This window comes from Hypanus sabinus, chromosome 10, assembly GCF_030144855.1.
Source record: "Hypanus sabinus isolate sHypSab1 chromosome 10, sHypSab1.hap1, whole genome shotgun sequence".
In the NCBI taxonomy this organism is placed as follows: domain Eukaryota; kingdom Metazoa; phylum Chordata; class Chondrichthyes; order Myliobatiformes; family Dasyatidae; genus Hypanus; species Hypanus sabinus.
Window position 1 is genome coordinate 146,305,567 of NC_082715.1, and position 25,046 is coordinate 146,330,612.

The 25,046-nt window shown below is 43.0% G+C and overlaps 1 protein-coding gene and 1 gene segment (V, D, J or C); both read right to left on the minus strand.

The window, feature by feature from the left end:
• Positions 1 to 311: 311 nt before the first annotated feature.
• Positions 312 to 4,394, minus strand: LOC132401209 (immunoglobulin lambda-1 light chain-like). Its single transcript, XM_059983196.1, has 3 exons — positions 4,272 to 4,394; positions 3,803 to 4,147; positions 312 to 931 (listed from the first exon to the last, which is right to left on the minus strand). Exons 1-3 carry the CDS (start codon positions 4,318 to 4,320, stop codon positions 609 to 611), a joined length of 717 nt encoding a protein of 238 aa, XP_059839179.1. The 5' UTR covers positions 4,321 to 4,394; the 3' UTR covers positions 312 to 608.
• Positions 4,395 to 24,235: 19,841 nt separating this feature from the next.
• On the minus strand, positions 24,236 to 24,822 carry LOC132401210 (immunoglobulin lambda variable 1-44-like). The segment is given in 2 exon segments: positions 24,236 to 24,588; positions 24,713 to 24,822. Coding segments are annotated over 2 exon segments (402 nt in total).
• Positions 24,823 to 25,046: the final 224 nt, after the last annotated feature.

A 25,046-nucleotide genomic window follows, 5' to 3' on the forward strand; every position in this document is an offset into this window, starting at 1 on the left:
GCAAAATCTGCTGCACTTCATACAATCTCAGGATCGCCCCAGACCCACCAATTTCGTCGCGTAGTTATTTGTCAGTCGTCCTCAGTTGAATGAGTTCCTGCATGACAGATGATTGTGCGTCTGTGTCTGCATGTGTGTACACTTATACGTGGGTCTGTGAACCATCAAATCACTACACAAGTTTTTAAATAATACCACGCAACTTTCATTGCTGATTTTTCCATCGAGGCAATATCATTAAGGAGAGATTTAAATTTTATTCTGGACACGAAAAGAAAGTCATGAACGCATATTGCAAATCAGACTGGATCGTTAATGTTATTGGATAGCTGAGGCTCGAAGTCATCAGCCGTCTGGTAAGAATCAAGAATGCAACCTTCAGACCACGGTTTAATTGATGAATATTTGGGAATGCATTTAACTGCGATTAATTAACATTGAAGTTTGAATTAACAATTATACTGATTTAATAGAATGACATTTAAAACTGACAAAACTTAAATGATGTCTCTGATCGCAAATACTTATCTGCAAAAGAATAATCATTTTATTCAAGGAAAACACGGAGAAAATAAGGTTTTCATCTTGATTAAGTTTGAAATACAATATTAGATACACCTGGATCTCTCGATCGTTGCTACAAACGGGTTTGCTAGAGCCTCGTGTTTAACCACGCAGGAGTAACGCTCGTGTGAGCTCCATTCTGAGGCTGGCAGAGTCAGGTAACTGCTCACACTGAACGTGTTGTCCGTGTCCTGAAGGACAGGGCTCGTCTCAACGCCATCGCTTTTCGTACGTCTGTCCACGGTCCACTCAATGCCCACAGCTCCCGGATTAAAACGGCTCACCAAACACACCAGTGTCGCTGTGCCTTTTCCTGTGATTTCTTCCGCTGAAGGCCGGAGGACGGAGACGGCGGGGCTCCGAGGATCTGGTTAAAACAAGGTGCCAGTTTAGTACAGATTGAGAAACTGTTTTTGATAAAACATCCCTTTTATTTAAAGTGCATTTGGCATTTCATGCATTCATTCATCTCAATGAATAGATACTTCGTTTGCGCTTTCCCATTTCAATCTGTGAAATTGGACGTGAAAAATTTGCCCTCTGAAATCTCTCATGATGATTTGTGTTTTTGACACTGGGGCACAATATATTCAGTGACGTAAAATAAATGATATCCGCACGGGCTTTAACAAGTCTCCGATGCATTGCATCCATTAGATTCAGGTACCATTGAGAGCATACTCACCAACTGCATCTCAGTGTGGTATGGCAATTGTCCTGTTTCGGACCGCAAAGCACTGCAGCGGGTGGTGAAAACTGCCCAGCGGATTATCGGCACCCAATTGCCCACCATTGAGAACATCTACCATAAACGCTGCCTGGGCAGAGCGAAAAGCATTACCAATTATGCATCTCACCCTAACCATGGACTTTTTACTCTCCTCCCATCCAGTAGGCACTACAGGAGCCTCCGCTCCCGCACCAGCAGGCAAAGGACGAGCTTCTTTCCTGAGGCTGTGCCCCTGCTGAACCTCACATCACAAGCGCTAAGCAGTATTACTCCCATATTGGACTATCTCAGTACTTTAATATTTGTATGCTGTAGCACTTAATTTTTATTCCCAGTTATCTTGTAAATAATACGACTCTTTTGCACTTCTGGTTAGATGCTAATTGCATTTCATTTGACTTTGTATTTGTACTCGGCACAACGACAATAAAGTTGAATCTAATCTAAACGAATCTAATTCAAATCTGATTTGTGGAGTGCAGCGGATCTTTCTCCTTACACTCACCACTGAGGAAACCATTCTTATAATGTTCACGACCGAGGTGGTAAAGAGAGGGAATACAACTGTGCTCATCTAATATGGTTCAGAACTACGGCTCAACGTGGTTCACTCTCATATTTTCAAGACCTGCTGGGCATGGTTGACACTACCAAGCGCCAAAGCACAAGACTCTAACACTCGCCAACTTAGCTCTTCAGCTCAATAAGCCACGCATGAATTCAAACCCTACGATATCTTTGTGGTCTTCTTGGAGGTTTATTTCCAACTGTGACCCAAATGCATCACGATTTTAAATTACCACAAAATTTCAGTATTACAATTGGCAGAAAAGTTTGTCTGCTATGTTTGCACATATTGACATTCAAAAGTAAGAGAGAAATAATACCAGCAGTTGAAAACATAAAACACTAAAAGGCGCCTGCCAATAAAGATTGAGAATTTCCATTCTGATATCTACGTACTACTCTACGAAGGCCGTTGTGGTCTTACATGGCGCAAGTATGATTCAGACTTCATTCAAGTTGAAATTTAATTCTGTATAACAAAACACTCGAGGATTGTTTTAACGTCGCTTGGCGGTTTAATACAAACTTTTCTGCGATGAAAAAAAGTTAAATATAAAATAGGCCAATGTTAGTCAATAGACTAACGAGCAGTTAGTCATCCCAGTGAAATCTTAAAAAGTTTCTCCAGAATTGAAGGACTAACTGATCCGTTGTTGTCGTCGTTCTGTTTCTCCGGGCTCTTAAAGATGGCAAATACGGTAGCAGCTCTGTAACTTTTAGGAAAATGTAAGGCGACACACAAATATCTTGCGCAGGGTGGCGAATAATTAAAAATCATTTAAAAATGCTGTGTGTGATGGGGATAACCAGATAGTGTGGAAATTTTTGGAAAGGTTGTACCCATTGAAGTCAGAGTTTAAGAGGGATAATGGTGCTTAATGGTGACTCCTTTGCTTGCATCTTCGGAAACAGCTCTACTTGCACCTTTAATATATTTACTTTTCCATTTCAGGGTTCTTTTGAAGACCCTGACCTGGAATTACACGCAGACTTCGGTTTTTTGCGGGAATGGGACCCGTTCTCGGGTTTCCACGACTGGCCGTTATTCGACATGCCAACGGTTTGTCCTGAGAGTCCAGATCGTGTTTGGAAGCCTAATATCTCGGGACGCTGGAGACCTGCGGATCGAGGGTCGGTGTCACGGCAGGAGACTCCTGCGTCGTTAGGGAGGCCGGAAAATCTTCCGCTGCAGGCCCGAAGACCCGAGGTCTTTGTGATCTTCGGACTCGAAAAAAGCGATGAAATGGACTATAAACATCGTAAACCAGCGGGTTGTTGTTCTGTCACCCGCTCGCTGTGAAAATAGGGGACACCTCCCTCTCGCTTGCCAGGGAGAGAGAGAGCCTATGCTTTGTCCAATGCCGGATGAAGTGCGAAGCTTTTGGTCTGTGTCTTTGCTATTGCTTAGCACACACTTGGGCTCGGTGATGGCACTTTTTTTTTGCTGGTGGGGTGAAGGGAGGATCGTTGCTTGCTACCTCTTACGCGCGGGAGGGTGGAACTGTGGAGGACTTTGGGGTTCTCACGTTTAACTGTCGTTAAATCTTTGGGACACTTCTCTGTTGTCGTTGATGCTTGCGAAGGAAAAGCATTTCAGGATGTAGATTGTATACATTTCTCTGAAATTAAATTGGACCTTTGAACCTTTGAACCGTATTGCATTGGAACCAATCGCCGTGTACTCATTAACTAACTATCAGACCTGGTTTGGCAATTATTAGTTCGGCTTCTACTAAACCAGCGCAATTTTTTTTAAAAAAGAGGGACAGATGGTGCTTCGGACGCGCGAGTTCAACTAAATTCGTAAAAGAACGTCCCTCGAGTTTGGATATTTGAAAAATGATTATCTTTCGTTCGAAGCAACATTTAGACGATGAAAATTTAATTATTGTTCACGTAAGTACCAAGAAGCTAAGCGCATTGATTTGATATTTTACTTACTGCCAACTCCCAGCCGCGTTCCTTTCCCGAAGATTAAAGCATCTTTCCAGACAGCACAGTAATAGTCTGCCGCATCCTCCGACTGGACGCTCGATATTGTCAATGTTGCCGTGTTGCCGGATACTGAGCCGCCGAAACGGTTTGGAACTCCGGAGCCTCTGCGAATGCTGCTCCCTGACCAATACCGGAACAGATACCGAGGAACTTGTCCGGGAATCTGCTGGTACCAGGAAACAGTGCTACTTCCTAAAGAGGATCCAGACAAGGTGCAGGGTATTTGGACGGTCTGCCCCGGAGATGTGGATTTCGAAGGTGGTTGATTCACTGAAACTTCCGCGTTGATATCTGGAAAAATTCAGAGGGAAGGAACAATGTGCCCAGGTTAATATTCGAGTAATACCAGAAGTGCGAGAAAAATATCACTGAATGGTATTCGAGATTCAATATAAGGTCCATATAAAATACTCACAAATTGCAGTGAACACCAGCGTACTGACCACACGGACCCAGCAAGACATTGTAATTAATCGAGTGAAGCTCACACAAGGTGCAGCGGTTAAGTGGCGTCTCAACTTTTCAGCTCGCTTATGAATCCTGTGACGAGCTGGCACTGCGTGTTCCTTATTTATGCAAATCAGTTCAAACAGAATGGCACATTGACACCAATCACAAGTTGCCAACTTTTTCCTGTGTTAATTTTTTTCATGTTGTTAGCCAGACAAGCATTTGGTTTCTCGTTGCGTATTTCGCCAATATATTTTAGATAAAGAACTTGTCTTCTTCTCCCTACAATTGCACACTATACGCGAAGCTTGCACCCTTTTTTCAGGTAGCGTATCCGAGATTTTTGGTAGCAAGAGACGAAGAAAAGAAGTATTGGCAATTATTAATAGATCTGTAGGGTTGTTTATAAAGTCCAAGCCTCTTGTCTGTACATTTTTAGAGAACTCACTGCCAAACAGATGTAAAGGGTTTGCAATGATTGTGGAACGCCTATTTTCCAGCAGCACTCACTTTACTGAAGATACTCCGAAGGAAAATTGAGAAAACTAATTTGAATCGACCAGAGAGCTTATTGCGTCTTATGAATAATTAAAAGTGAATCAAACGATTGAGCTGGTGCCGAGGGTGGTTCACTATAAATTCTGCCAAACTTTGGTCATAATGAGGAACTATATTTACATGTAATCACAGGTGCCTTATACCATGTAATGTACATAGCTGTGGCGAGGTGAAGACACATCTTCATCAAAGGAGCTGTGAGGCGCTCCATCCCACCGCTAGCTTGCAGGTCACCCTAAGGTAATGTGTCGCACCTGTTAACCCCACGATCAGTGTCACGTGAAGCAGAGAAGCAGGCGGTGGATGGTCCTATGAGCCGCTGGTGCATCTCGCAAGACCTGGTGATACGACGACTGACTGCAGGAAGACAATCACTGAAGAGTTTTGATAATGGCTGTGTTCACCCGAATTGTAAGGGCACTGCCGAGGAGAAGGCAATGGGAAACCACTTCTGTAGAAAAAATTACGAAGAGCAATCATGCCATGGGTAATGCCATGATCGCCCACGACATACAAAACTGCACATAATGCTGATGATGTGTTTATATGAATTAAGCAGACATTCTGGGAAATAAGTGTTTTTTTTTATTAGTTTCACCGATCAGGCACAAGTGAACAGTAGAATAATTCTTAGGTCTTAATAATAGTCAAATCATTGAACACAGAAAACTTTAAAAATATATGCTTGGGACATGAGGAGCTATTAGCAGGATAATAAATTTTAGATCGAGTATTTAAGTATTTTTAGGGGCTTCCCTTATTCATCAGAGAACATTAGAACAAACTCTACAGTTTTGTGTCATTTTCAGGGGCATAAAAAGAAAGGACGCTTAACAGAATGAGATTGAAAGGGGCAGTTAGAATAGATTATGCCTGGCGTGCTGAGTTCCTCCAGCAATTTGTTGATATATCCCTCTAATAGAAAGGGGAGCGAACCTGGGATATGGGGTTATCGCTCAATATCTGTCGGGTCGCAGATTAGGATCTGATGACCAAAAGCTACCCAAGTATCTCAAAACAACACAGAATTAAAAGGACGAATTTCGAACCCTAGAAATCCCTGTCCTCTTTGCAACTGATTTGTACATAACAAAGCGAGTCAGTGAACTTATTCTACCAATAGATAAGTGGCAGAACTCTTTCCGAATAAGATATCGTCATCACGTGTCCGCTAATTCCAAACAGAAAACCACTGAGATTTGTTGCTTGCAACTTAAATCCATCTATATGCACATTAACAAAACACTGGATGAGATTAACTTGAAAGCAACAGCTGCATTTAAACCCTGAGCACACAACTCTAATGCAAATATAAACATAATTGTTACCAAATAGAACGAACAAATGCAAGTCTTCTATCATGTATTGGGATGATAAACAACAGAAACGACCGTTTCCACGGAGCTTTGTATCACCTCACCATAGATTGCTGTGGTATAGGTATCATAAACCCTGCGAACATTGGGAAAAATATACATGATGCGAATTCTATTTGTTTTTACAGTAACCTGAATCAAAATAGCCTGAAGGAACATTTAATCATTTGCATTAAACTAATTTAAATTTGGAGCAATCATCTACATTTATCTTGAAAGGGCAAGCTATTGGATTTGGGCTATTATTAGGAGGCATTAACTGCTACATAGAGTTGCATGGCTGGCACATCCCTCCTCACCTTTATATAATCGATGTGTTTCTACAGTAATCGATGCAGCACGTTTCAGGTTATTTTCCCAATAGCTAAACCGTACTGTTTCTGAGCTGGGTGCAATTGACAGAGTTGTGTGGAGGGAAATTTAGTTTGCATCTGGTTCTTGAGGGACTTTTCTGTGTATGTTTCATGGGTCACGGAATAAGTAATAGAGTAATTAGGTGCAGAGTAAATCTCCTTTACTTTCCCCAATTATTATCTCCTCCAGTTTTCAATAGTGAAATTAATTCCTCTACGTTTTCCTTTCAAACACTCCAAGGATACGAGTATAGTGAGTTAAAAACGAATTAATTTCACTTACAATATCGGGATAAACACTGGCAGGGCCAGGACAGCACGAGGTAGATGGAAAGAAAAGCTGCTGCACTGTCCGTCAGTGAGTAACAATCTTCAACAGATGATGAGAATTCTGCAGGAGCACCGTACCCTATAACTAAATATAGAATTTAGTTAAAGAGGTCCGTTGCTTCAATTCCAGCATCAGAGTCGACTTCCTCTAGGGAAATTAGACATGAGCAGCGGTTGATAGGGTCGGTTTGGAGCCAGTCGCCATAATTCCATTAGAATTTAAAGGAGTTTACAAAAAGAGACAGGGTTAATTCTCAAGTTAAAGGCCTAAATTGGGGCAAAGCAAAAATTGATGGGATTAGACCGGAACTCTCAAGGATCTATTCTGAGTAGCTGCAGGCAGGGATAGTAAAGTTTGGCAAGTCGGAAGCTTTTGGAAATTAGATACAGAGAATCCAGGACAAATATATTTCTGTCAGCGTGAACGGCAAGGTAGGTAGGATTTGGAAGCCCGAACTGATGGAGGGAGATTGAGGTCTGCTGAAGAGAAAGGAGGAGCCAGCTGAGATGTAGCAAAAACTGTGGGAAAATAAGGATTGCTGGAGTCCTGTTAAAGAAGAAATCAGAAGCGAAAAGGGGCATAAGATATCCTTGACAGGTAAGTTGATCATAAGAGACTGTTTAAATATATACAAACAAAAACGCCGCTGGGGAGAGAAAAGGTCCACTTTGGAATTAATTTGATCGTCGAGACGAAGGAGGACGTAAAGTACGACTCTACTTCAAAGAGGAAACGTCATGGACGCGGGCAAACTCAAGGACGAGCAGAGTGATGCCCTGAAACGTAACGATATTATGCAAAATCGATGTTTGTGTTTTTAAAGAGGATAACGGTGAATAAATCCCTGGATCTTGCTCTCTGTATCACAAGACGTGTAGCAGTTTTCTGGATTCTTTGCAGAGACTTTTGTGCCTTTGTTAAACACAGGTATGCAAGATAATGAGAAGCTGTACAAGATAACGAGAGGCATTGATCATGTGGATAGTCAGAGGCTTTTTCCGAGGGCTAAAATGGCTAGCACGTGAGGGCACAGTTTTAAGGTTGTTTGGAAGCAGGTACAGAGGAGATATCAGGGGTAGGTTTTTTTACACAGAGAGTGGTGAGTGCCGGCAGGCCAGGCAGTGGTGGTGAAAACGAAAACGATAGGGTCTTTTAAGAGACTCCTGGATGGATACATGGAGCTTAGAAAATTAGAGGGCTGTGGGTAAGCCTAAGTAGTTCTAAGCTAAGGACACGTTCAGCACAGCTCTGTGCGCCAAAGTGCCTGCTCTGTGCTGTAGGTTTTCTACGTCTCTATGTTTCTAGGTGTGATTTGGAAACCTAAAAGTCGGCTGATGGTGCATCTTTATTTAAGAGAAATTTTAAGGTTAAGCTACGGAATTACAGCCTGTCAAGCCAAACATTAGAAGGGGAAAATTACTGCAGGCGATTCTGCGAGACAGGATCTATATCCATATAGAAAGACAAGGAATGCTTAGGAATAGTAAAGTGGTTTTGTGCGCGAGAAGTCACGTTTCCCGAGTTTACATGGCTGGTTTTAAGATGATACCAAAATGGTTGATGTGGGCAGGGTTGCAGTTTACCACATGGAATGAACGTCTTGACTTATAGAGCCTTACTAAATCGTGTCGGAAATATATAGGGTGAAAGGTCAAAGAGCATATCGCATTGACCCGGCTCCTAAAACTGGAGTGGATGGGCTTAACGTGAGGGGGGAACAGCAAAAGGGACCTATGGATAAGTTTTCATCACAAAGGTGGTGACGCTGTGGAAATACCTGCCAAAGAAATGGTAGGCGCTGCAACAATCACGGTGTTTAAAAGCCGCTTGGAGATGTACACGGATAGGAAATGTTTAAAGAGATACGGTGAAAATGGAGCTGAATGGGTCCAGATGAAGAATACTCCGTATTCGGTATAGACGAAGTGATCCGAAAAATTGTGGAATTGATCTCAATACAGTGTTAGCTTATCAGCTACTACATTGGTCTTTTCGGGCAAATGGGAAACATTAGCTGTCGTTGGTAGCTCATCTTGGAGGAGAAAAACTCTGATCTCAAACTTCCGCTGCCTTGCGGCTAAACCTAATCACGGGGAAGGATTCGGAGTAAACCGCGAGGGAACAATCCGGAGCTGGAGTCCCTAAGGCAGTCGGTCTCTGCAGTTCATTTGGTTTCAGCAGATGCGTGGAGAGGGGGAGCTTGCTAAATGGGCAACAGCTTGCTCTTCATATCGTACTGCACAGGCTTGCGTATTTAGACAGCTAGGACGCCATATCCACGATTGACCGTGACCGAAGGATGGCCTCACCTCACCTCAGAACAAAGATGGCTCTTATCCCAGGGTTGGACATAGAGGGCGATTGTTGAAAACTCTCCTTTTCTGGCTTCATAGCATGACATAGGAAGCGAGTTGAAGGTGGAGGGCTGAAGAAGAGCGAATGCTTGTCGCTGCGTTCCGGCGCGAATTGGGAAGTGCTCGAGTAGCGCACTGTGTTTGTTTAGGTATCCTGGGTTATTTTGTTAAAACTCACGCTGCAGAGCGACCTCCAGTCTTCTTGTATAGTCAAGCATTTAGATGACGACATTTCTCCGTGAAGACCGCGAGGTAGTTGCTGTGCAACGTGTAATCCATGTTAAAATAAATATTACGTCATATTAGTAAATATGTGTGTGTATGTGTATATATATTTGAATTGTAAGTGCAACTGCGTACCTAATTCTGACACCGGAAGGTCTGAGAAATTTCAATGCAGCCAATTAATTGTTTTTTTAATTGTTTACAGTTAAAACTATTGTCCAGAGCAATAATCTCTCTCGCTCTTTAACATTGACATTTCTTTCTCATTCCAGGTGGAAAATTATTCAGCGCTTCGGTTGCTCTTCTTCCACCCGCGACTAAACAGAACCAGGAAGGAAAGATGGCGGCTCTGATGTGACTAGTCAATAATTTTTCCACTGCACCGGTAGAGGCTTCACGAGAAATGGACCGCAACGTCCTGTACTGGTGTCCAGACAACTCGAGTCGTCCGGGCTAGCGACCAGACCTATACCCTTAGCCTTTACCTCACGCTGACCGCCTCTGAATGGAACTCACAAGAAAAGTGCACTTGTGGAGTTTCCGCGGAAGCGAAGCAACCAGAGAACAGGCTGCGTTAAAGGAGAGCCGTCCGTCTGGGTGCGCGCTGTTATTTACGATCGGGCGCAATCGTTACACGATTGTGTCCTTTCTATTTGCAAGCAGCTTTGCTACAGTCATATCTTATATTACGGTAGGGAAAGAAAAACTTTCACTTTGTAAACGTAACCTAGGATCTTTTGTTACAGAAATAAAATTATATTCTTCTTGGAACCTGCGTATCTTGCGTGTCAGCGGATGAATTAAACCAGGGAAGGCGCAGCTGATGCCGTGTCCTGGTCGTATCGGTTTTTACCTATAAAACTGGGAAGAGGAACAAGGCATTTGTCCCCCTAACGCGTTCAGACATTCATCAAGTTCTGGCTGATATTCGACCTCGGCGTCATGTTCCTGCCCTTTGCCTGAAAATTGAGAAATCCGTGGTTTTATGAACGAACTTAAGGACGATGCCTCCAAAGTCTGCAAAGTTACAACATCGAGAGCACATTAAGTTCGCGTGCTTGAGTGAGGAGCTGGCTGTGCCAAGGTGCCGTTTTTGGGAACGCCTCTCGGGTAGAATTCCGGAAAAGTGCCTGATGCCTTCTCACTTCAGTTGCTCGTTGCAACCGCTCTATCTGAGACTGGAGCCATGGTTGTGGACTCCTCATCCAGGAAAGTATCTTCGCTTCATGCAGTATGTAAAGATCTGTTGGTATTTTAAATTTCTTCGAGATCTTCCTTCATTTTCGTAAATTCTGGAGAAACAGCTTCAGACTGAGCAATTTTTTCTCAGGTGGCGAATACCTGTTGAAATCCCTCCATCTTGTTCAGCAGCGACAGCTAACCCACACAATGACGTCAGCATTCGTATACGGAAATTGTCTCTTGACAAAGGTTAAAATAACATTTGTCTTCCTGTTGGTCTGTTCTTTCGGTAGCTCGGCTTTCAGGAAGCAGACATTCAGTTAACTTTAAGCAAGAACATTATCATCCATTGAAGTAATTGTCATGTCTGTAAAATATATTAAAATTGACCCATGTTCTATTTAAATTAATGTTTTAATTTAATTAAATGTTCTTGAACCAAATAAACAAAAGAAGTCAAAGCAAAAAATTAAAATAAGCCATACTTTTATAGTTGATCCTTCCCCTTATACAAATCATTTTACCCTACACCCCACAAACAAACGTGTCTCCAAACTTTTGAATGGGTTAAGATACAAAGAACATTCTACAGTGTAATGCTGTGTGACGCCCTTTCGGCTCTCTGTAGGTTTTTGCAGCGGTGCATTATGTACTCCAAGGAAAACTGACGGTATGCAGGTAGATTTCAAAAAAACATTTTTAAATTCTGAAAATCCGCACGTTAGAAAGAATTAGCAATTACATGTCGTCGAAAAATATTTAACCAAACCTATTTAAAACTAGCCTAATCTCAGGAAAATTTACGATGACCAAATAACCGAGTAATGGGAACGTCTTTGAACTGTGGGAATAAACAGGAGCACCCGCAAGAACCCCACGCGATTCACGGAAAGATCCTAGAAGCCCCTACAGACAGCGCCAGACGTGATGTTCGAACTACAGAAAGCCCCGGTTTGTTGTAACGTTACGCTCGCCGCTACACTACACGGATGCCCAGGAGTCACTGGTAGGGAGAGTATAAGTGAATACAAGAGTTTAGATTAAGCACGGTTACATGTATAAATGGGAAATCCTTCTCGGATCGTCCTCAAGATGAGCATGACACCTCATTGTACAACTTTGACAAGACAGAGGATCAACCGCTTGTCATTGCGAAATGCCGAAGGGCATGCTCGGAGCAGTATAGGTGCGGCTAAACGTAAAGACAGAAAATGCTGGGAATGTTCAGCAGGGCAGGGAGCCTATGTGTGAGAAGAGGCATTGCTGACAATTCAATTCAGCAGAATTCCTGATGGCAGGTGTGGGATCTGAAACGCAAATTCTGGTTCTTCCAAAGATGCTGCTTGAACCAACGTGTCTACAGCATGTTCTGACTTTGATTTAGATTTCTAAAATCTGATGTTTATTGTTGTGAAGCTGGTGAAGGAGCGACGCAAGATTACATGTCTGCAAAATTGCAAAAAGGTAATCATCTTTTCAAGGTAACACAATGTTGAGTGTACAAATACATCAGGGCATTTCGAGATTAAGGAAGAAGGAGGTGTTCGGCCTCCTAATGAGTATTGAGGTAGATCGGTCCCCAGGGCCAGATGGGAGTTACCATTGGTTCTTGAAGGAGTCAGGAAACGAGATGGCTGGGGCCTTGACCAGTATCTTCGTGGCCACTAGCCATAGGCGAGGTCCCAGAGGACTGACGAGTGACTAATGATGCACCTCTATATCCGACGGGAACAAGGGAAAATCCTCGGAACTATAGACCAGAGAGCTCACGTCAGTTGTAAGAAACTGCGGGAGAAAATACTTCTGGATAGGATATATGAGCATTTGGAAATTTACACCCTAACCAGGGAAAGCCAACAAGGGTTTGTACGTTGCAAGTTGTGCCTTGCCAACTCAGAGATTTTTGACAAGGTTAAGAGAGAGATTGATGAGGGTACGACAGTGGATGTTGGTTACATGGATCTTTGTAAGGCTTTTGACAAAGTCCCTCTCTGGAAACGAATCCGGAAGATTAGGAAGCATGGAGTCCGTGGAGAATTGTCTCTTTGTATTCAGAAACCAACTGCGCATAGACGACAGGGGGTATTGGTTGAAGGGACCCCTTCTAGCCGGAAACTGTTATTAGCAGAATTTCGCAGGGGTCTGAGCTGCGACTTTTGTTGTTTGCGATGCATATATATGACCTGGAGTGTAAAAATTGTACTTTTAAGAAGCATAAGAGAGCACTGAAGAAGCAAATTAGGATGGCTGAAAGAAGGCATGAGGTTCCTCTGGTAGACAAAGCATAGGAAATCCCAAGAGTTTCTACATGTATATTGCGAGTAAAAGGATAGCAAGTGACAAGTTTCCGATCAAACTGGCCATGAAGCTGAAAGGGATTAGGGAGATCACAAATGTATTTTTTTATATCTGTATTTACTCGAGCGACGGACACAGTGTGAGGCAAAACAGTAGTGTATTCATGGACTTAAAAGGATTACAGAAGAGGAGGTGCATACAGTTTTGCGACAACGCAATGTGGATATATCCCCAGGAGCTGAAGAAGTGTTCTCGGACCTTGTGGGAGGCTAGTGCAGAAAGTGCAGGGGACCCAGCAAACATTTTAAACTGTCCTTAGCCTCAGCTGAAGGTAGCCAATTTTGTTCCGCTGTTCAAGAAGCTCTCCAAGAAGAAGATTGGTAATTACAGGCAGGTGAGCCTGACGTTCGTTGTAGGCAGGTGATGGTACTGGATTGTAAGGGATCAGATTTATAGGCATTTGGAGAAAAATAGAGACTAATTAGGAATAGTCAACATGGATGTGAGCGAGGTGGGTCATGTCTAAACAAATTATTTAGTGTTTTTTAGAGAACGTTATCAAAAGGTTTGATGAAGGAAAGACAGTAGATATTGCCTACATGGACTATAGCAAGGCCAGTGACATAGGCCCCATATGGGAGGTTGTGATGAAGGTTAGGTTGCTTGTCATTCAGTATCGGGTAGTAATCTGGATTAGATATTGGCTTCGCTGGAAAAGCCAGGGAGTGGTCGTCGATGTTTGCCTCTTTGAGTGGAGGCCTGTGTCTGGTGGTGTACTTCAGTGATGGGTGTAATGTCCGTTGTTATTTGTCATCTATATCAACGATCCGAATCATAATGTGGTAATCGAAGACATCAAAGTTGTGGATAACAGCAAGATCGGGGACGTAGTAAACGGCGAGTAAGTTCATTGAACCTTGCAGTGGGATCTGGAACAGCTGGAAAAACAAGCTGAAAACGTCAGATGGTGATTATTCAAGGCAAAGTGAGGACGAACTAGGTTGGACTTGCACGATGAACTGTAGGGCACGTCGTGGTACGGTAGAACAACAGGAATGCAAATCCGTAATTTCTTCATGGTGGCGTCGTAGGTAAGTAGCTCCGTAAAAAGAGGTTTAGGCATATTGGCCTTCACAGATCAAGGTAAATATTGAGTACAAGAGTTGGGACGAAGATTTTTGCGAAGCCTTATTTGGAGTATTGCATAGTCCTAGTCACCTGCCCATAGCAACACTAGAACACTAGAATACTACAGCACAGTACAGGCCCTTCAGCCCTCGATGTTGTACCGACCCATATATTCCTTTTAAAAAAGTACTAAACCCACACTACCCCGTAATTCTCTATTTTTCTTTCATCCAAGAGGCTCTTTGTCAGGAATGGGGGCCGGATGGACCCAAACGCAGGACGCAGATACTGAAGGACTAGGGGGAGGAGAGGATGGGGATGCCATGGCATTTAAGGGTAGACCTGGGGTTCAGGTAGATAGAGAGTCAGGCAGACAGAGCGGAGCGGGCTCCCGGAGTTCGGGCAGGCAGGCAGTTCCCACAGTTCGGGGCAGGCAGGCAGGCAGATCCCACAGTTCGGGGCAGGCAGGCAGGCAGATCCCACAGTTCGGGGCAGGCAGGCAGGCAGATTCCTCATGGAGGCCCGCATGGATCCCGGACAGGGCCGCCTCCCAGGCGGAAAACACAGAGGCCTGGGCCAGTCGCGGACACCTGGGCAGGTGCGGGGCACAACCCCTCGCCGGGCAGCGGCAGTCCGGCCGGACACGCCCGACGGAAGCAACGGGTAGGAAGGGGCAGAAACCACGCCGGGCCGGGGCAGTCCGGCCGGATCCGCTCGAGGGAGTCAACGGGTAGGAAGCTGGGTCCAGGGTAAGCAGCCAAACTACAGTGATCCACCGGGTACATTGGTAAATTGGGAAAGGCAACCAACAGCGTGGCAGCGCAAGCAAGGAAAATAAGGTGGAACAGCGGGACCCGCGCACCGGAGAGAAGCGGGGGAACAAGACCAACCGGATAGAGCATATACAGAACAGCCCAGCAACCAGGGCAGAACAGGATACAGAACAAAACGACCATCCGCCTGGTCCCAGTCCCAAGGCCCCTTATAAACACTTGCAGCTCAATGAGTCACAGGTGTGCCTCCTTGAGCCAGGATGGCCCTAACTAGTTCACGGGTGACGGAAGGAACAACTGCAGGACCCGGAGTCCGGAGCACTCGGACCGGATCGAGACCCGGAACGCGGATTCCAGACTGGACCGGACCCTGACACTCTTAAATACTCCTAACGTTTTAGTCTCTACCACCATCCCGGCCAAGTCATTCCAGGCACCCAGAACCCTCTGTATAAAAACATTACTCCTGATATCTCCCCCAAACGTTACTCCCTTAATTTTGTACATACACCCTCTGGTGTATGCTATTCGTGCGCTGGGAAACAGGTATTGGCTATCCACACTATCTATGCCTCTCATAATCTTAAACACCTCTATCAAGTCCCGTCTCAACTTTATACGCTCCAAGGAGAAAAGTCCCAGCTCCGCTAACCTTGCCTCATACGACTTGTTTTCCAATCTAGGCAACTTCCTGGTAAATTTCCTCTGCATCCTCTCTATAGCTTCCACATCCTTCCTATAATCAGGTGATCAGAACTGAAATCATTACTCTAAGTATGGTCTCACCAGAGATTTGTAGGGCTGCAACAAGACCTCTGTACTCTTGAATTCAACCCCCCTATTAATGAAGCCTAATATCCAATAGGCCCTCTTAACTAACCTATAAACCTGTGCAGCAACCTTGAGTTATGTATGGATTTGAACCCCAAGGTCACTTTTTTCTTCCACACTCTTAAGTAACCGACCATAAACCCTGTACTCAGCCTTCTGGTTTATCTTTCCATCACCTCACTCTTATCCGGATTGAACTCCACCTGCAACTTTTCTGCCAAACTCTGCATCCGGTCTCTATTCTCTTGTAGCCTTCGACAACCTGCAGCTCCATCTACAATTCCTCCAATCTTCGCGTCGTCCACAAACGAACTCACCCAACATTCCGCCTCTTCATCCAGGTCATTTATAAAACATCACGAAGAGCAGGGGCCTCAGTGTGGCACTCCACTAGTCATCGACCTTCAGGCAGAATACTTTCCTTTCACTACTACCCTCCGATTTCTTCCTGTAAGCCATTTCAAAATCCAAATAGCCAAGTTTCCACTAATCCCATGCCTCATGACTTTCTGGATGAGTCTCCCGTGGGGGACCCTGTCAAGTGCCTTGTACATCCATGTAGACCTCATCTACCGCCCTACCATAATCAATTTCGTTTGTTACATCTTCAAAAAACTCAATTAGAGTCGTGAGGCATGACCTTCCCTTCACAAAGTCATGTTGACTAGCTTGAGTCGTCTTCACGTCTCCAAATGCTCGTAGATCCTATCCTTAAGAATCCTTTCCAATAGTTTGCAGACCAACGACGTAAGACTCACTGGTCTATAGCTCCCAGGATTCTCCCTATTACCTTTTTAAAACAAGGGAACTACATTTGCCGTTCCCCTATCCTCCGGGACCTCCCCTGCAGCCAAACAGGATTCAAAGCTCATAGCTATTGCTCCAGCGATCTCTTCCCTCACTTCCCACAGCAACCTGAGGTATATCACGTCCGGTCCTGGGGACTTATCAATCTCGATGTTTTTCAGAAGATACAACACTTCTTCATCCTTAATTTCCACATTGTCCGGCACACAGGCCTGTTCTGTTTCCACCTCACTCCGATCAAAGTCCTTTTCACTTGTGAATACTGATGCAAAGTATTCATTTAGGACCTCCCCAACCTCCTCTACCTTCAGGCACATGTTGCCCTTTTTTTTATCTTTTAGCGGCCCCACCTTCATTCTTGTGATCCTTTTGTTCTTCACATACCCATAGAACGCCTTGGGGTTCTTCTTAATCCTACATGCCAAGGCCTTCTCATTCTCCCTTCGAGCTCTCCTAAGTCCTTTCCTAAGCTTCCTGGCTACCCCAATTTTCTTATGAGCCCCATACCCTCGCTTCCTGCTTTTTATATCTAACATATGCTTCTCTCTTCCTCTTGTGGAGTTGCCTCATGTGTTTCGTTATCCATTGTTCCCCTTTCCTACCATTTTCTCCTTATTGCTGTAGGGCAAACCTATCCTGAACCCAGCACAAGTGGTCCCTCAACTTCCTCCACATTACTTCTGTGCTTTCATTCTTGAACATCTGTTTCCAATTTATTCTCGCTAGTTCCTGCCTCATGCCTTCATATTTAGCCCTTCCCCAATTAAGCACTTCCCATTTTGTCTGTTTCTACCCTTTTCCTTAGCTATGCCGAAGTTAAGGCAGTTGTGGTCACTCTCACCAAAATTCTCCCACACCAAGAGGTCTGCCACTTGACCAGGTTCATTACCCAGAATTAGATCCAGAATGGGTCTCCTTTTCAAACACCAGGAAATCTGCAGATGCCGGAAATTCAAACAACACACAAAAAATGCTGGTGGTACACAGCAGGCCTGGTAGCATCTATAAGGAGAAGCACAGTCGAGGCCCGCAACGTTGACTGCTCGTTTCCACGGATGCTGCCCGACCTGCTGAGTTCTTCCAGTTTGTTTTACGTGTTGATTTGACTGCAGCATCTGCTGTGTACTTAGTGTTGTCTACATTTATGTTTTGCCCTCTGCCTGTCTTTCCTCACTAACTCAGAACTCATAGCATCATGCCCTTGTCCTTCTACTCTAATCTCTGTACTTACATTCAGATTCCCACCCCTCCCGCCAAACTAGTTGAAACACTCCCTAACAGCTCGAGCAAACCTGCCCGCCAGGATATCGGTCGCTTTCCAGTTCAGGCCCGTCCATTTTGTACAGGTCAGACCTTCCCCAGAGGAGATCACAATACGATATCAATAATATTGTAAGAGTGCAGAGAAAATTTACAAGGATGTTACTGACACATAACCTGAATTATAGGGAAAGGTTGAATAGGTTTGGACTCCATTCCCTGAAGCAAAGGAGAATGATTGGTGATTTGATGGAGATATACAAAATTATGAGATGAATAGACAATGTAAATGCAAGCTGGGCTTTTCCACTAAAATTACGTGAAATTAGTACTAGAGATCATGGATTAAAGATGAAACGATTAAATGAAGCATGAGGGGAGAGTCTTTACTCGGGCTGTAGTGGGAGTATGGAACGAGCTGCAGGCGAAAGGATTGGGTGCAGGTTCTATTGCAATATTCATGAGCAACATAGATAGGCACAGGAATGGGAGAATATGGAGAACAACACCCTGGTGACTCCACGCCACGGTTTAATTTCATTCAAACCGAACGGGCATTTTAATATTTTTAAAATAACCGTGGTTACCAAGTTTCTCAATGTACTTGGGCATCGATAAAATTTTTAAGGAAACTAAGGATTAAATGTGCATCCAGAGAAGAATGTTATCTTTTTTTCAGTCCTCAATACCCAAACCTATTATCCGAACACTACAACTTTCAGCTCTCCACAGAAAACAAGGGGGACTCGGATCGAATTTAACCTGCCTGTTCACAAAGATTTTTAGATGTTTCAGTGACAGTACATCCGTTTCATCTAAATGCCGTAGAAAATAGACTGTATACATTCGTTTATATAAACTTGCTCTTGTTCTGGAAGCAAAATCTGCTGCACTTCACGCAATATGAGGATCGTCCCAGACCCACCAATTTCGCCCCATCTATATTTATGAATCGTCCTCAGCTGAATATGTTCCTTCAGGACAGATGACTGTGTGTCTGTGTGTCCACGTGTGTGCGCTTTCACAGCTCTTTCTTTTACATCAGAGCAATATCATTAAAGAGAGATATAAAATATATTTCTGCTTCATTCGGAACTCGAAAGAAAAATCATGAAAGCATGTTACAAATCAAACTGGATCATTAATGTTATTTAGTAGCTGTAGTCGAAATTATCAGCAGTTTGGCAAGAACCAAGAATGCAATCGTCAGACCACGGTCATTTGATGAACATCTAGGAATGCCTTTAACTGAGACTAATTAACATTGGAGTTTGAGTTAAGAATTATACTAATTTAATAGAATGGCATTTAAAACTGACAAAACTTAAATGGCGACTTTGAACGCAAATACTGAACTGCAAAAGAATAATGTTTTAAAATCATTTTAATGAAGGAAAAGACGGATAAAATAAGCTTTTCATCTTTATTAAGATTGAAATATGGTTTTAGATACAGCTGGATCTCTCGATCGTTGCCACAAACGGATTTGCTAGAGCCTCGTGTTTAACCACGCAGCAGTAACGCTCGTGTGAGCTCCATTCTGAGGCTGGCAGAGTCAGGTAACTGCTCGCACTGAACGTGTTGTCCGTGTCCTGAAGGGCAGGGCTCGTCTCAACGCCATCGCTTTTCGTACGTCTGTCCACGGTCCACTCAATGCCCACAGCTCCCGGATTAAAACGGCTCACCAAACACACCAGTGTGGCTGTGCCCTTTTTTGTAATTTCTTCAGCTGAGGGCCGGAGGACGGTGACAGCGGGTGTCCGAGGATATGTTTAAAACAAGGTGCCAGTTTAGTATAGGTTGAGCAACTGTTTCTGTTAAAACATCTTTTGTTTAAAATGCATTTGGTATTTCATGTATTCCTTCATCTTAATGAACAGCTATTTATTTTCCATTTTCCCATTTCAATCTGTTAAATTAGTCGTGGAAAAATTACCACCTAAAATCTCCCGTGATATTTGTTTTCTTTGACACTGGGGCACAATATGTACAGTGGGATAAAATGAATGATTTCGGCACGGGTTTTAAACTGCATTCATTTTAATGAATGAATGAAATTAATTTACTTCGGTCAGTACAAAAATAATAAAAAGCAGCATTAACAACGACGATTTCATAGGACAAAATTACAACAAAAAACATAGATATTCTTTAAAACAGACCGAAAGTATATAGCTTGTTACGCCTACCCCTCTTACTTACACAACAACATATTTGGCGACAATTATCACATCAAAAAAATCATAATCTTTTTACACAAAATCCAGTTTCAAATATCATATATATTACTCCCATTCATTTAAAATCATGCATTTTATATTTGTTCATTAAATACTTCTTAAATATTTTAAAAAACTTGTTAAGTGTGGTGCATGTTTTTAAATTCTTACTACAACTGTTCCATAGATTCACCCCTCTGACTGAAGTACAATGATTTTTTTTTACATCTGTTCTTATCCTTTGATTTTGAAATATACATGTTCCTGTCAAATCATGTTGACTTTCTCTTATTTTAAACAACCTTTGGATACTTTGTGGTAGTTGTCCTTTGCATTCAGGTTGAATAAAAATCTGAGGTTATACCTGACTGCTAATTGTGACTTCCATTGTGACCTAAGCTTTCACCGTTTCTACTTCTACCTTGGACACCTTGAATTCATTCAAATCTTCCGTCATCAAGACAAGAGGCCGAAGTCCAATACATGTTTTGCTTAAAATCGGGGAATAGTACACGGGGCTCTCAACCTTTTTTATGTCATGGACCCCTACTATTAGCAGAGCGTTGTGTAGACCCGAGACTGGGAACCCTTGAATTGTGTATTTAATTCATCTTAGCTATCGGAATACAGAGTTCGCTTTGTGCAATATAAAATTACAGCCTGCCTGTACAGTATAGTAAATGACTTTTGGACAGTTTAGCATACATGTTGAAACTTATACGCTGTTTTTCCGAAATATTATTTTTCCATTTAAAGTAAATAATTCTAATCTGGTTTGTGGAGTGCAGCGGATCTTTCTCCTTACACTCATCACTGAGGATGTTACAAGGATGTGAATATGTGAATATATTCCCATCTTTATTCACATAAACAACTTTCGTACAATGTTCACGACCTAGGTGGTAAAGAGAGGGAATACAACTGTGTTCATCTTATATGGTTCAGAACTACGGCTCAACGTGGGTTACTTTCAGATTTTTAAGTAATTTTTCGAGTAAAGTTGAAAAGCCCGCTGTTCTGTGGTTCCATTTTTAGTGTAATGACAACTTTAATGATAGATTAATTCCACTGATTTACTGCCCGTTATGCCGTTGTTGTTCAGGGCAGTAATAAAGATCATCAATCTCTGTCGCACCCAGATAGAGAGGGATGTTTCATTGCTATTTCCGTAACAAACTTTGACCTACCAGGGTTGTTATCCCTGAGGTGAACCCCTCAACCTGGACGGCGGAAGGATGACTTTTAGTCTGGCCTCTATCCTTTGACCTACTGGGCATGGTTGAAACTATCAAAAACCACTCGCCAACATTGCTCTCTGGGTCAATCAGCCACGCATGTCATCAAACGCTACGATAAGGTGGCCCTCTTGGAAATTGATTTCCACATGGTGACCCAAATGCATCACGATTTTAAATTGCCAAGTTTCAGTATGACAATTGGCTGAAAAGTCTGTCTGCCATGTTATCACTGTTACGAAGGATGAACAGCTGTGATGGGCAGAAGGGTGCAGAGTTGCCCATGTTCCCCCCACCCCCCGGGAGAATCACAAACCGTTACTGTTGTTGTGCTGCTAATGAAAGAGAGAGGTGTAAGAGAAAACATGCTGGAAATGGAACATCTGCTACAGATAAGAGAGGGATAAAGCAGGGGGAGAGAGGTTTGTTGATTCACAATATTATGACTTCTGAAAGACTTATGGCTTCTGAGAGGATTGTTTACCTTATACTATTCTGTTCATTAAAATTCCTCAGTGGACAGCCGGAGTGGGCTGGTTTGAAGGACAAAGCCATTCAAAACTGAATGACACCTGAGACCCTCTGATAAAAGTGAGGTCTGGGCAGACACCCCTCAGTCACACCAGGAGACACACTAGTGAGCACTGCTTGAGTGTTGGAACCCACGTGAAAGTGTGGGGCATCGGAGACCGAACAAAGAATCGGCCAGTTTAACTCTCAATGTTACAGCAGGGCCGGTGGGTGCTTGTGTGTGTGTCCGCCCTTGCCTGGGTGACGAGTCCGCCACAGAAGAACGGTCTAGCTGAAGGACAGAGGGGTCATACCTGAATGGCCACAACACATCGACGGATCAAGAACGTAAAGGAAGGTTTGCCTCCCTGCAGCTGTTACTGCTCGCTCTCTCTCTCCAACAATTACAACACAACAACCGACATCTACCTCAGCACATATGAACTGAACTGAATTTTATATTCACATTTGACAATCCATTTTCCCCGAGACATCAATAGAGCTTGTTTATTGTTGATTATTATTACATCCACATTTTTAGGTTTATTACGTGTATTATCTATATATTTGCATTATTGATATTGATTTGTGTATTTTACTAATAAACACTGTTAAAAATAGTACCACCAGACTCCAACGGATACTTCTTTTTCTGCTGGTTAGACACCCAGTTACGGGGTACATAACAGCACATATTAACATTCCAAAGTAAGAGAGATATAATGCCAACAGTTGAAAACATAAAATACTAAAGGGCGTCTGCTAATAACCATTATAACAATTACAGCACGTAAACAGGCCATCTACCCGCACTCAGCCCATAACCCTCCAATCCTTTCTTGTCCATATACCTATCCAATTTTTTTAAAATGACAAAATGGGACCTGCCTCTACTACTTCTACTGGAAGCTCGTTCCACTCAGCTACCCCTCGCTGAGTAAAGTTCCTCCTCGTCTTACCCCGAAACGTTTGCCCCTTAACTCTCAAATTATGTCCTCTTGTTCGAATCTCCCCAAATCTCAATGGAAAATTTCTATCCACGTCAACTCTATCTATCCCTCTCATAATTTTAAATACCTCTATCGTCCTCCCTCAACCTTCTACGCTCCAAAGAACCTAACTTGTTTAACCTTTCTTTGTAACTTAGGTGCTGAGACCCAGGTAACATTCTAGTAAATCTCCTCTGTACTCTATTTTGTTGACATCTTTCTTATAATTCGGTGACCAGAACTGTACACAATACTCCAAATTTGGCCTCTCCAATGCCTTGTGCAACTTTAGTATTACATCCCAACTCCTATACTCAATGCTCTGATTTATAAAGGCCAGCATACCAAAAGCAATAAAGATTGAGAATTTCCATTCTAATATCTGTGAGCCACTTTTCGAAGCCCGCTCTGGTCTTAGATGGTGCACGTTTGTTTCAGATTTCATTCTGATTCAAATTTAACTCTCTACAGCAAAACACTGAATATTGATTTTAAAATACCTTGGTGGTTTAATGTGAAAATTTAAAGACTCAAACTGGCGATGAAAAAAAATAAAATAGGACAATGATTAATCTAACAGTTAGTCGTCTCAGTGACATCTCAATGAGTTTCCCTATAATTGATGGACTAATTGATCCGTTGTTTTTGATATTCTGTATCTTTGGGCCCTTCAAAAATTTGCATTAACTGCCGTGTTCAGCATCATCCATGTCTCTGATGGCAAATATGATACCAGTTTTGGTATTTTTTCGAAAAATGTAAGGAGTCACACGAACAACTTGAGCAAGGTGGCGAATGATTTAAAAATCATATTTTCAGCGTGTCGGAGATAACCATATACTGCGGACAATTTCAGAAAGATTATAGTTTATTGCATTGGAACCAATCGCCTTTATAATCTATCTTTCTTCGTCTATGCAAATTTGTGATTGTTAAAGAATCCCCGAATGTCCAGTGGTCAATAGCTAGCAGATAGGTTGAGTTCTAAGAATACGTACACGAGGCTGGAAGAACTCAGCAGGTCAGGCAGCATCCGTGAGAAAAGAGTAGCCAACGTTTCGGGCCGAGTGAAGGGTCTTGGCCTGACCTACTGAGTTCTTTCAGCGTTATGTACGTATTCTTTGATCCACAGCATCTGCAGTTGTATTTTTTTATTTTTAGGTTAAGGGTTCTGACGGGCATCAACCCAAAATGATGCCATCAGCAAAGGTGCATCAACCAACTAATGCAATCAAATTCAGGATTATACTTATATACTAACGATCGAAATAATTGTTCAATTAGCATTTCGGCTTCTACAAAGCCAGCTCAAACTAAAGAAACAACAGAGGGGCATTTGGCGGTTCGGCCGCGCGAGTTCAATTAAATTATCAAAGGATCGTTACTCGTGGCTGGATATTTGAAAACAGCCACCATTTGTTTCGAAGCCACCCTTAGACGACACAGTTTTAATTATTGTTCACGTAAGTACCAAAAGGACAAGCGCATTGATTTGATATTTTACTTACTGCCAACTCCCAGCCTCGTTCCTTTCCCGAAGATTAAAGCATCTTTCCAGACAGCACAGTAATAGTCTGCCGCATCCTCCAACTGGACGCTCGATATTGTCAATGTTGCCGTGTTGCCGGATATTGAGCCGCCGAAACGGTTCGGAACTCCGGAACCTCTGTTAATGCTGCTCCCCGAATAATAGTAGAACAGATACCGAGGAACTTTTCCGGGGATCTGCTGGTACCAGGAAACTCTGCTACTTCCTAAAGAGGTTCCAGACAAGTTGCAGGGTATTTGGACGGTCTGCCCCGGAGATGTGGATTTCGAAGGTGGTTGATTCATTGTAACTTCCGCGTTGATATCTGGAAACATTCAGAGGGAAGGAACAATGTGCCCAGGTTAATATTCGAGTAATACCGGAAGTGCTAGAAGAATATCATTGAATAGTATTCGAGATTCAACATAATATCCAAAGAAAATACTCACAAATTGCAGTGAACACCAGCGTGCTGACCACACGAACCCAGCAAGACATTGTAATTAATTGAGTGACGCTCACACAAGGTGCGGCGGGTAAGTGGCGTCTCAACTTTTCAGCTCGCTTATGAATCCTGTGACGAACTGGCACTGCGAGTTCTCTATTTATGCAAATCAGTTCAAACAGAATGGCACATTGACACCAATCACAAGTTGCCAACTTTTTCCTGTGTTAAATTAATTTCAAGTTGTTAGCCAGATAAGCATTTGGTTTCCAGTTGTGTATTACGCCAATATATCTTAGATAAAGAAATTATCCTCTTGTCCCTTCAGTTGCACGCGA

Coding starts and splice junctions, on each gene's coding strand:
- LOC132401209 (XM_059983196.1), bottom strand. CDS start 4,320: ATGTCTTGCTGGGTCCGTGTGGTCAGTACGCTGGTGTTCACTGCAATT. Junction 4,148..4,271: donor GCTGGTGTTCACTGCAATTT/GTGAGTATTTTA, acceptor GAATTTTTCCAG/ATATCAACGCGGAAGTTTCA. Junction 932..3,802: donor AACGCGGCTGGGAGTTGGCA/GTAAGTAAAATA, acceptor TGTTTTAACCAG/ATCCTCGGAGCCCCGCCGTC.